Here is a 12,345-nt window from a genome sequence, read left to right as displayed (position 1 = left end):
TGAAAAGTGGTGCTTAAAACCTATCAAATATGTAAAATAGGGAAAAAGGCACTAAAATTTTATTTTTATGGTGAGAACTTCCATAAGTTTTGATGTTTAAATTGCAACTAAGTTACAGACGAATTGCCTATCAAAGTGTTTGTAACTCTTGTTTAAAGTATTTGGTTAGATGGTCATCAATTGAGGACACACGCAAGTGCTCAGAATACAGGAAATCATTAGAATGTTGATCATTGTAGCTGGGGAATGAAACACTTGTACTGATTGTACTAAGAGACATGATAGATGAATTTCAATGTGATTGTGTCAAGTACAGACAGTGATGCAAAGTAGATCTTTAAACCAAATGTCAAATGTACTAGAACTAATAGTTGTTGCTCATACAAACATGTGAAACAGATGGTCAAGCATCGAGAGGATGCATACAAATGTAAACATTGGTTGATCAATGCCAAGAGCTAGGAAATGATAAGGTAAATCGATTGCACAACTGCAAAACAATTCAAGAGTTTTGCCACCGACGTGGGATATTCAAAAAAAATCTAACTGGCAAACTGGAGGTGCTCCAGAAGGCCGGTGGCTATACAGCCACGAAAATGCACTTTCTTTACATTGCTTTTTCTAACTTTTTAAAAAATTAACTAAGTCCTATCCTTCGTATGAAAGTGCATTTTCGTGGCTGTATAGACGTTGCCAGAAGAGCCCTGATGCTAAGTTGGCTTGTGCAAGCACAAAGATCAACTTAGTTTCTGCCTGCAGAACAAAAGTAGAATATCATTATATTTAACAACATATAAAACACAACTTAATATGACAACTTAGTTTCTGCCTGCAGAATAATCATTACATATATAACAACATTAACAACAAAAAATTAGATGACAACAGGGTTTCTGCCTGCAGAACAAAAGTAGAATAATCGTTATATATAACAACACATAAAACACAAACTTATATGAAACATATGCTTCCTGGGATCCCTTTATTCAAATAAGGGATATCTGCAGACCAATCCTCTGATCTAGTTTGAGCAACCACTGAAACAAGAAATATAATGATTTCAGGAAAATAACAACCACTTATCAACCAGCATTCAATTAGCTTTCAATCAGTAGGCAGACCATTTTGGAAAGACGACCATTAATATCTTCACTTTATGATTAAATGCATTCCCATTTTGGAAAAATAACAGCAGCCGCTGTCTAGTTTATGCAACCATTGAAACAACTAATGTAATGATTTCAGAAAAATAACCACCACTTATCCACCAGCATTCAGTTAGCCCTCAATCAATAGGCAGACCATTTTGGAAAGAGGACCGTTATTATCTTCTCTTTACAATTAAATGCATTCCCAATGAGGTAAAAGAAAGTACTATTACACAGCCATGACAAATAGCAACCCCCAAGTTCAAATCCGGTAACTTTTAACACAAAATATAATTCTCATCTTCTGACATAAATCAACATCTTTAAATATAACCCTATTTGATTCACTGGAGATATACTTATAAATTAATAATTCAAATTACTGACAGCATATTCTGCTAACTCTAAATTAATAATATAAATTTAATAAGATTTATATAGCATGAGTCCCCTCATTGTAAAGAACCACATTTACATGGCAATTTTCTCTCCAGGAAATCAGTCCCCAAGATTTCAACCTGTGCAAGTCCATCATATGTGCACTACTACCACTAGCTAACAGACGTGTGCCCTAACATGCTTGCATTATTAAAAATTTGATAATATACTTCAAAGTTAAAAATAAATGATATACAGGTGCAACTAGTCACAAATGTTAGCAAATATTAATTAATAATTATATGAATGCTAAACAATGCCATCCTGGGATTCTGACAGAAATATGCATGAGTTCAAGTCTTAGAAGTTAAATAGTTAGCGACATCCAAGGAAACAAAATCGGCCAACCTGTTTTCTTATCATGACTCTGAAGGTACAGATGTCCCAAATGAGTTCTGACTGCAATTTACAAGCCACAGATTCTTGGCTTTGCCCCAAAGTAATTAGAATCGGAATCAACAAGGCCGAATCGAATCGCGAATCAGCCATGAATCGGAATTGAATCGGCCACGACTCCGCAAATTTAAAAAACCCTTGAAATTTAGTGACTAACTTATTTCATAAACCCTTTATCGTTGATTCGATTCACCAATTCACAAAAAATCGTTTGGCTTGAATCAAATCGCGTGAATCATGTGAATTGTCGCAATTCTCATTACTATGCTTTGCCCTAAAAGGAAGTGCTTCTCATTGCAATTGACAACCCACAGGTTTTTGGCTGTTTACGACAGTTTTGTCAAATAAGTAGTTTCTTGCTTGTATACAATCCTAATGAAGTAACTTCACGCTTTCCAAAATTTTGAAATTCTAATACCAATTGACACCTTGATCAGCAATCTAAACATTAACCTACAGCCGTCAAGTTCCACAAAGGAGCTCGAACTCTTAGCAACTGTAAGTAAAGAAATTCCACTATCGAGAAATACACATTGTAGAAGATGAAGAGAGTACCAAAATTCTAATTTGTGCTATACAGTAACGAAATCTTCCACTGATTTTTTAATTTTGAGGTACCACCACATGTCAGTGATCCTAAAAGCTTTCCAGTCGGTACATTTTAAGGAGACACATATATGATACATCAGAAAAGATGAAGACGTCATGAAAAAGTAGAGTACTGCATAGAGAGTAGAGGACAATTAAAAACTTAATGCATTATGTGCCCCAATAGAAGCTACAAACATAAGGTCAGCAGGAGCAGAGGTATGCTAAAGAAATTAATCCAACAACAGGAGGCATTTCAATTAACAATTTTAGTTTGTTTCAAATTTCAAGCATAAAATTTCATCAAATATGCAGTATCTTGCTTGTATACATTCCTAATGAAGTAACTTTACACTTCCCAAAATTTTGAAATTCTAATACCAACTGCTTACGCCTGGATCGGCAATGTCAACATTAACCTACAGCCATCAAGTTCCAAAAAGGAACTTGAACTCTGATCCAATAGAAGAAATACGCATTGTACAAGATGAGTACAATAATACTAAATTGTTCTGTACAGTAATGAACTCTTCCACTATGATATTTTAATTTTGAGGTACCACAACATTTCTTCCACTATGATATTTTAATTTTGAGGTACCACAACATGTCAATGATCCTCAAAGCTTTCCAGTCGGTTCATTTTAAGGAGACACATATATGATACATCAGAAAAGATGAAACCATCGGGAAAAATTAGAGTACTGTATAGAGAATAGATGACAATTAAATACTTACTGCATTATGTGCCCCAATATAAGCTACAACACAAGGTCAGGAGGAGCAGAGATATGCTAAAGAAACTAATCCAACAACAGGAGGCATTTCAATTATGGAAGAATTACAACATAACAATTTTAGTTTGTTTTACATTTCAATCTTAAAACAAGCATATCATCCGCATAGCATGCATAATGCACATACACGTTGTGTATACATAATGACAAAAAACATATCCAGTTTGAAATCTACACTTGATCCCAACTTCATCCCAAAAAACAAAAGGCAGGGGGAGTCATCTCTCCTCCTCCAGTACCGGGGGAGAGGGAATTGCCATACAATATAGTCTGTAGATTTAAGTTTATCCATGTTTTGCTTTGATTGGTCAATGAATGTTATAGAATAGTCAACCATGGGACCAAAACAGGGGGGCCATTGCCTTGGTCTCTAAGTACAGATACTTCTACACAATTTTATACATTTTCCTATATGCAAATCCATTGGTTCCCAGGGTGAGATTTGTACAAGGTTTGCAGATATGAACATCACTCTTTGGTCAGGAGAGAATGGAATAAATATTAGGGTGGCTTTCATCTTGCTAGTTAATGAGAAGTAGTAATTATCCTTAAATCCTGTAAAGCAGTTTAATTGACTTCCACGGAGTGCCATGCTCCATTCCAAAATAAGTCTTGCATCTATGCATGAATGAGATACAAGTACAACAAAATCTAAAATCAAGTGTTGCAGGCCCTCTGGACTTCTGGTGTCAATTTACTGTTAAAGCAAAACGTAAATGCATCAAACACAGTCTGCAAGCATTTATGGTGTCGTAGGATGAAAACATTTCTGACAAACTGAGAAACGATTGGGGTGCCGTACTGTGCCCTTCCTGAGGAGCAGAATGCTTGACATTAGATATTATAGTTCTAAATTCTGCTGCTTAAGTCTTCAATGTCATCCCCCTGATTCCTCAAAAACTATACTCAATGTTTTCATATTTCATCTGCACCCCCCCAGACCCGCAATTTCTAGAACTTATGTTTTCTTATATTACCAACTACAATATCTGAAGGTTTCCAGGAATCAATTTTTTAACACAAATGTATGCGCAAAAGAATGAAAAACGTGCAAAAAGATTTATTTCTATTACCGAATCCAGCTTAATAATTAGTAGTTTAGTAATACCTTGTCACAGACTCTACTGAATCTTCAACGCCCATGCCATGAAAGAAAATCAAATTAATATAAAAATATGGGATATTTTCTCTACATGGCAAGAATAGTTGAGTAAGCTAACAAAAACACTCTTCCCTAGAACTTGTCAGTATACCTCTAGTTTTCCAGTGTTTCCTGTATTGACCACTAAGAAATTTTAAAATTTCTGTTGTAGGTGCAGCATTCAACTATAATTGTCCGTAGGAAAATAGATAGAATGTCGAATCGACTGTCCAAAGTACTTGAATTTTGAGAAATTGCATAAATTCAGTTTTAACTGATCAATTACGACAAAAACTATGATAGCTTATGGCTCGATTCAGTCCACCATTCGTTTTACAAACTGCAGCTAGAATCAAACCTAGAGTTCTCAAATGAAGGAAAGGGAAAAAAAACACCGTACCTGTGCGATTTAAGAGATCAAATGCAAAACAGGAAGTCTTTTGCAAAATTCATAAGCATATATTGTAATAAGATTACATCCAGGCAAAAGAATCGGCTCTAGCATTTAAACCCGTTAAAAATTGTACTTTATATTACATCATGCTCTGTGTTCATGACAAGAGAAGAAAAGATGAGCAATGTTCCCCCACGAATCCTTCGAATTCTGGCAGCTGTGCAGACTTGAATTACTCTCTCCCTCACAGCGGCCCCAAAGTTTTGTTACAGCATAAAGGACGGTTCGGCACAACTAAATTTGCAGTTGGTTGTTCAATGATCGCTTCATTGAGAAACTCTCGAATTGCAGAGAAGGGTAGTGTTATTGGCGGCGGTCTGGATCTGGAAAGCTGAAGGATCTATCGTCTCTCCAACGGGGACTAGGCAGCCGAAACGAACCACCTGGAGGAGACTGCAACGAAAACATCATCCCGGGCGAGGGCAACGGTGACTGTGGCAGCGAGGGCGCTCCGCCGGGGAATCCAAACTGCCCGGAAGGCGACTGTGTGAAGAAATTCATAGGAAAAAGCCCTGGCGAAGGGAGGTTCAAAAATGATCCCGGCGAGGGTAACGGCGAGGGCAGAAGGAACTGCGAGGTAGGCGAAGGCAAAGGCAAAGGCGGAGGAGGCCGGCGAGGAGATGGCAGAAGACCAGGATGAGAAGCGCCGTAGCGCATCTGTGGCGACGGCTGATTATACCCTCCGCCGCCACCGCCTCCGCCTGCCATGTTGTCCTGGTCCTGCAAATACTTCATGTAGCGACTGACCGGACTCTCCATGACTACATTTCCTGCCCAAACGGCGTCGTTTGGGGTTAATGGCGGAAGCGGAGACATGAAGGGCGACATAGAGTTCATAAACTGCGGCGATCTGAGCATCGGCTGAGGCGGCCCAGAGCTAGGGTTTAGGGCACTCAAGGGCGGCGGGCGAATTCTGTGCAGCCTCGAATTGGGCGGTTTAGGGTTTTGTGGCGGAGGCGCAGGTGCAGGGGCTGGAAGAATCGGTGGCGGTGGCGGATCGTAGCGCTCCGGCAGCGGCGATCCCGTCAATCGCTGCACAACGTTACGGAAATCATTCTTGTTGATGTTGTAAACCGGAGGCGGCGGAGGTTGCTTGCTGGCCTGCTGCAAAGGCAGAGCCGCTGCTCCGCCACTGCCGCTGCGCTTGAGCGGCTTGTTGATCTTGTTACTATGCCTGTTGATCCCCAACGGAATGTTGCTGCTATTGTTGTTATTCCTGTTTCCCCTGCTACTGCCCGTTCCGTCCATTGACCGGGACATAAGTGCCATGCATATGGTCACTCAGTCAGACTGCAATTTCAGATCTGGAGGACTCGATCAAGTACCCAGTCAAGCAGATTTGCCAAAAACACTAGAACTGCGACTCGAACTTGGGCCCATTCAGGAACCAGCACATTTGTTGAAGATTTCGTTGCAGAAACCGAAGGAGAAGAAGAATCTTATTATGCTATCTCGATCAAAATCCTAGACTTTGATCATCCCTGCGGAATCCAAATCGAGGCAAACTAATTAGTACCAATCCGTTATGAGTCCGCAATCTACTAATGTTTAGGAATTACAATTTAAAATTACCCCCTCGTCTACAAATTTCTTCACCACGCGGGGGAGTGGAGGGTATTTTACATTGCATTGAGCACATCCAGACAGCAATTATTGTCAGGACGGGTTTGGTTAAGACATTTGAAAAGTCATGAAGGGGTCCACTTCTGATTCCGATGGGTGGGCTTCAATGTCTATGCCCGCTGGAAAATTCTTTGCGTGTGATGTGGATTTTTCTGCCAAATCTCCACTCGCCTACCCAATCGCTGTTCTGGGAGACAAATTCATGTGTTCATACTTGCGGAAAACTTCGATTCTCACCAGGATCGAAGCAATCTTGACAATTTTATAAGATTTCAGATGACTATACTTCAATTTGACCAGGATTTGTCCGTGTCGCGGGAGATTGAATTGAGACCGTGAAACCTACGTATGGGCAAGTGATAAGTTTTGAGCCTGATATCAATTTAGGTCGTGACATCATAGCATATTTCTAGGTCCCATCTACAAATATGCTGTATGAGGGACCTAGAAATATGCTATGAGGTCACTACCTATCCTCTAGAGGAAGAGCGTCTCATGTTCTAAATCAAGGTTTTGTTATCATTAAATCAATAGTATTTTATTTCTAAAAATAAAAGTTCGTAATTATGATTTGAAATGTTGATAGTGAAAAATTCACACTAGCAGTGCAAATTCAAGGATTTTTTGGATAATGATCCCTTCGTTGGTATTGTGTTGAATATGTAACATTGAATATGTAACAAGTATATTACTTTATTAATAGAAATGGACTATTCATCAAAAATTCAACATAATATAATCTAGACATCATTACCAATAATTGTATCAATTGTACAAGTTTATTGGTACTAATAATGCATGCTTATAAAATTTGTGCATAGTTATTGGATTATTTTTTCCTTTTTTTTTTTGTATGATAAGATTTCTACAATATATATGAATATTGTGTTGGTTCTCAAATCAACAGATTGGAAAGATTTAAGAATATGTCAAATTCAACTTTTAATCCTCCCAACTAACATGACCAACAAACAGAAAATTAGTTGAATTGTGGTGAAGATCACCTATCTTTTAGACTATGTAGCATCTAGGTGGGTAAACCTTCTCACGAACTAGCTCTTTGAGTTATGGTTTTTATAAAGAGTGAATCTTATGTCTTCTACTCCACAAAGGCATATGTTTGAAATAGATTGATTTATTTATTGATTGCTTCTAATGTTTGTTGATTGGTTTACTTTTATTTATTGGTGTTTATTACTTTTTACTTCTTTGATCTAAATTAACTTTGCTCCTATTGTGGATCTGATTATATTCTTAATGTTGTTTAATGAATTGGACCAGTGCCTTTTTCTCCCTTGGGCTTCAAAGTCAACCCCCTTTCTATGTATAACCTTGTAGGACAATTTTGAATTGCACCACTTGGATGAATTCATCAATAAATCCAATCTTTAATGTTACTCTATTATTGCTCACCACAACAATTTATCGACTTGAGTTGAACGTTTACTTGAAAAGATCAATAAGACAAGAATCATAAGGATCTAAGTGTCTCAAATGAACTTGTTTTTTTCAAATTGGTCTAACAATAAATAGTTGTTTCATAAGAAAGTTTAAGAAAACCATCATTTACTTGAAATGAAACTACAAAGAACTAGTCTTAATTGAAAGAATCTTCCACAACACAATTTGAAAGAAAGTGTTGGTACTATTTTATTAACTCATGATAAAATGTCTTGCAATGTGTCTCCCCTTCTTATCTTTACATTTTAAACCACATATATGTAAGGTTGAATAGTTTGCATATCCCTTTAGGGTGAAAAGAAGTCATTATTCAAAAAACATTTTTTTTTTTTTTAAAGAAAAAATAATTGACTAATTAGCCAATAGTTATCTACCTTTTGAATTTTGTCTAGGTGGGCAACCAAAAATACCTTGTAAAATTATAAGATTTTGGTTATGACTTACAATTTTGATTTTTTAAGTTGGTTTCTTTTTAGATTTTTAATTTCTGATTAATTTCCTTTTTTGTCGACGTCATCTTTACTAAAGGTTAAAAGTTTAGCATCTTTGAAGCTTTTTCTCAGAAATTTCTGATCATTCATTTCACAGAGCTTCCCTCCTTACTCATTCAACTTTGAATGAAAAATAAGTTGATGTATCCCATGTCATCTCTTTATAAATATACTCCATCATGTCATAATCCACCTTGATTGAAAAAATAAAATGTCAATTCACCAAGCCATAACTTGTCCCCAACAACTAGTGTAAGTTTTGTCATTTGTGTATGTTAAAAAATAGGATTGATTGATATGTTTTGTAACGTGTAATAGCACTAGTGGATAATTTATGTGTTTTCCAAGTTATTATACAAATGAATATATATGTGCTTTAATATATTAACTTACATTAGTTAAAATTATAACACAAGTAATATACCCTCAATATATTATAATGGTTCTCTCTCTCTCTCTCTCTCTCTCTCTCTCTCTCTCTCTCTCTCTCTCTCTCTCTCAACATAAGTTAATTATTCCATATATAATATTTGTCATATGTTATTTATATATCTCATATATATAATATAATTTATCTAACAAAATTATAACATTAACAGTGTAATTAATGAAAAAAATGAACATTTTAGTGGTACTCATGGGTGTAGACACCTAAATTTCATTACATAATTAAGTAATCTTATTTAGTCATCTTGTAAGGCATTATTAACTAAGTATTTTAATAATTAATGTATGTCATCCCCTAGTTAAAGAAATTCAATTAATTTAGTCAAATTAATAAATCAAATAACAACCAATAGTTTGTGTTGAGAATAGATTAAAGAAGATTGTTGAAGGAAGTATGATCAATAAGTTTCAATCATTGTTTTGTCACTGATGTCAAACCTGTTATTTGCTAGTAAGACAACTGCTTATATGATTTAAGTACTATCACTTATTTGATTGATGAAGAGGATTTGATCAAAAGATGTAACAATAGCACCTAGAGGAAAGATTGAGTTATGATTATGTAAAGGAGTACAAGAATCAGTTAAGACAATGACAACATGATGTATTGATAATCTACTTAAGGTTACAAAAGCTGGTTTCACTAAGAAAGTTTAGAAGAACAAGTTAAACAAAGTTTTTCTACGAAGCTTAATCGAGTGGATAGTAGGTGTCAAACAAAGTCAATGTAAGCTTAGTAGAAAATTAGTTTGAGCCCAGTAAAAATCTATTATAGTGTATGTCGAGCAAAACAGTGGATGCCGAGTGAAGTTTAGTTGATGTCGAGCACCAATAAACTTTAGTTCATGCCGAGTGATTTTATAGAGGATGTCGAGCATCAAAAGCAACTTAGTGTCAAGTGGTTGCATTATTTGAAAGATCATAAATTCGATGGATCTGAGCTGACAAGTTTTTTTTATTGGATTGTGTGAACCGGGTGGAAGATAAGACTGATGAGCTAGTGGCACAAAATTCAAGCTAAACCATTTGTTAGGCAAATTCAAAGAGAATTGAAGGAGAAGTCTCTAAAAGAGATATGAAATATGGGGTAGATTCATTGTATCCTACCTAATCTGTTCTAACCCTAAATTGGATGGTGGAGAATGAGCGGCAAAAGATCTTAATTTCCTATTTATAGGAATGGTTGGTTAGAAGCAACGGTTGTCATGTGTAAGAACCTAAGGAAGACAAGGAGTCAACATTTTTGCTTCATCAAGTGACCTAAGAGAAGAGTCTACAATGGCATGTTAAGCAAGAAGGCTTAAGGGTATGAATGCTTGAGGAGTGAACAAGCTATCAGAGTTGAAATGTGTAAAGGCCAAGCAGAATGGAGGACTAGAACAAAGATCTGTAATCTACAAATCAAGTTGTAAGTTGTTATCGGATCAATCCTTACTATTACTATCTAATAATTGTATCAGTCTAGGGTAAATCCTTTGTATTAAAGTTGACCTAATAGTCATTTGTAAATCCTTTAACTGAGTGACATTCCAAGTTAATGGTTTAAAGTCCTTTAACAAGGCTCACTCCTAATAGGGCGATTGAAATCTTGTAACAGGGTCACATTTAACAGTATGTATTGTAACTTTTAATAGGGTTGGCCTTTCACAAGGCATCACTTCAGAAGAGTCAAAAAAACTAGCATGTTACTGGTGGTTTTTCCCAAATTGGGTTTTCACATAAATCATTGTGAAATGTCCCTTTTATGATTTTATATGATATTTCAAGCCTCTAATCAGATCTTTAAGATCAAACAACCAATCTTTCAAAGATCCCCCAATTTCTCAATGAACCTCAAATCGGGTATGCCGAAAATAGTGCCAAAAACTTCACAGCTTCACATATTATTAGTAAATCTGAAAGTGGACATTTTTATAGAAAATTCAGCAACATAACAGCCTTCAAAATGACATTTTCAGATCTGTATAACATTTACACAACAGCTCCCAAACAGAGGATAAAAACAATGCTCATCGGGCTCTCGAAAACAACATAGAATAGCCCGAAAACACCACAAAAACACTAATAATCTATCATAGAATTATAATCACGACCAAATACATATATTCAGCCCTATTTTAACATCTAAAAGTCTGAAATACAGCAGCAACCCAAACTGATATGAAATACTCAACCGGAAACACCAAACTCTTACAAAAAAATACACCCGAAAAACCACAAATCTGCACTGTTCAGCACAAAGGCAAACTCTGCATGAGCATGCACATGGAATGGCTTCAAACTCCCATCCTTAGCCTTCCTGGAAACCTGCAAACTCCCGTTCTTGGGTCTCCTTCTCCACAGGTTTGGCAGCCTCTGAAGAATAACAAAGAAATGAGCAAAAATCAAGTTCTTGAATCAGCCTAAAATGCCTCCAAACCCCTTAAAAGAGGGCATAACCCTAACTCACGTCCAAGAGGGGTTAATAAGACATATTTTAATAATAATTTTCATTTATTAGTCCATTCGCTTCCAAAGATTATCCCCTTTTGCTGAAACTTCGCCTTTTTTGGCCTACCTGCCTTAGAAAAAATTATTATTTTTAATTATTTGAAAAGGGGACATGACAAGTCCTCCCCTCCCAAATATTGCTTGTCCTCAAGCAATGGCTGAACAATAAACCAATCAATCCACCTGGATCCCAAATGTAGTCATGAACTATACTACTGCCAATTAACACAGGCTCCTACAATATCCTCTGCAATATGACCAAGAGGAATCCATAATCAAACTGACAATTACAGCTCAACCAAACTCCAAAATCACCACTGCCACAGTCAGAAACCCACGAGACACAAACTCTTAGAACATCGAAACCCAAGTAAAGTGGACAGATCAAACTACCAATACAGTAAATACCATCAACGCATTCCACTGGCCTATACGGAATGTACAATCCAACTCTGCAACAATGGTGAATGCTCCCGAATGAAACTATACCAAGTATGGAGAAACCACACACTGTACAACTCCTACAGTCAACACAACTCTGTAGATCTCTGACCACTGTCTCATAACCATAACTCCCATGCACCCTTGATGGTGAAAAGCCATCACAAGATAAACAGCAAGAATTGGAACCCAAACCAAATTTGTCTGCCATCAACTCCTCAACACAAGGATCAAATGCTAACTGATGTACATACCTTGCAATATAATGTTGATAAAAAAAACCAACCTCAGTCAACAGCTCACCATGAACAAGTGATACAACCCACTGTGACTGATCACCAGCTAAGTCAGGAGATGTCATAGCCAAAGGAGTAGAATCAATAACAACACCCACTGAAGCATCACTCCGAAACTCCTACTCTAAGTCACC

At 36.7% G+C, this 12,345-nt stretch overlaps 1 protein-coding gene and 1 long non-coding RNA gene across 2 annotated transcripts; both read right to left on the bottom strand.

Moving 5' to 3' along the window:
- Positions 1-206: 206 nt before the first annotated feature.
- Positions 207-2,477, bottom strand: LOC149532561 (uncharacterized). The gene is made up of 2 exons (XR_016356820.1): positions 952-2,477; positions 207-753 (listed from the first exon to the last, which is right to left on the bottom strand). It is a non-coding gene; the product is annotated as an uncharacterized LOC149532561 (long non-coding RNA).
- Positions 2,478-4,946: 2,469 nt separating this feature from the next.
- On the bottom strand, positions 4,947-6,998 carry LOC149532560 (uncharacterized). Its single transcript, XM_089803893.1, has one exon. It carries the CDS (start codon positions 6,229-6,231, stop codon positions 5,266-5,268), a length of 966 nt encoding a protein of 321 aa, XP_089660019.1. The 5' UTR covers positions 6,232-6,998; the 3' UTR covers positions 4,947-5,265.
- Positions 6,999-12,345: the final 5,347 nt, after the last annotated feature.

Source organism: Cupressus sempervirens, chromosome 10 (genome assembly GCF_028749045.1).
Source record: "Cupressus sempervirens isolate cs-2001-9-10 chromosome 10, ASM2874904v1, whole genome shotgun sequence".
NCBI classification, from domain to species: Eukaryota; Viridiplantae; Streptophyta; class Pinopsida; order Cupressales; family Cupressaceae; genus Cupressus; species Cupressus sempervirens.
This window is presented reverse-complemented; position numbering and strand designations above follow the sequence as displayed.

Excerpts from the sequence above, each read along its gene's own strand:
- LOC149532560 (XM_089803893.1), bottom strand. The coding sequence starts at position 6,231 with ATGGCACTTATGTCCCGGTCAATGGACGGAACGGGCAGTAGCAGGGGA.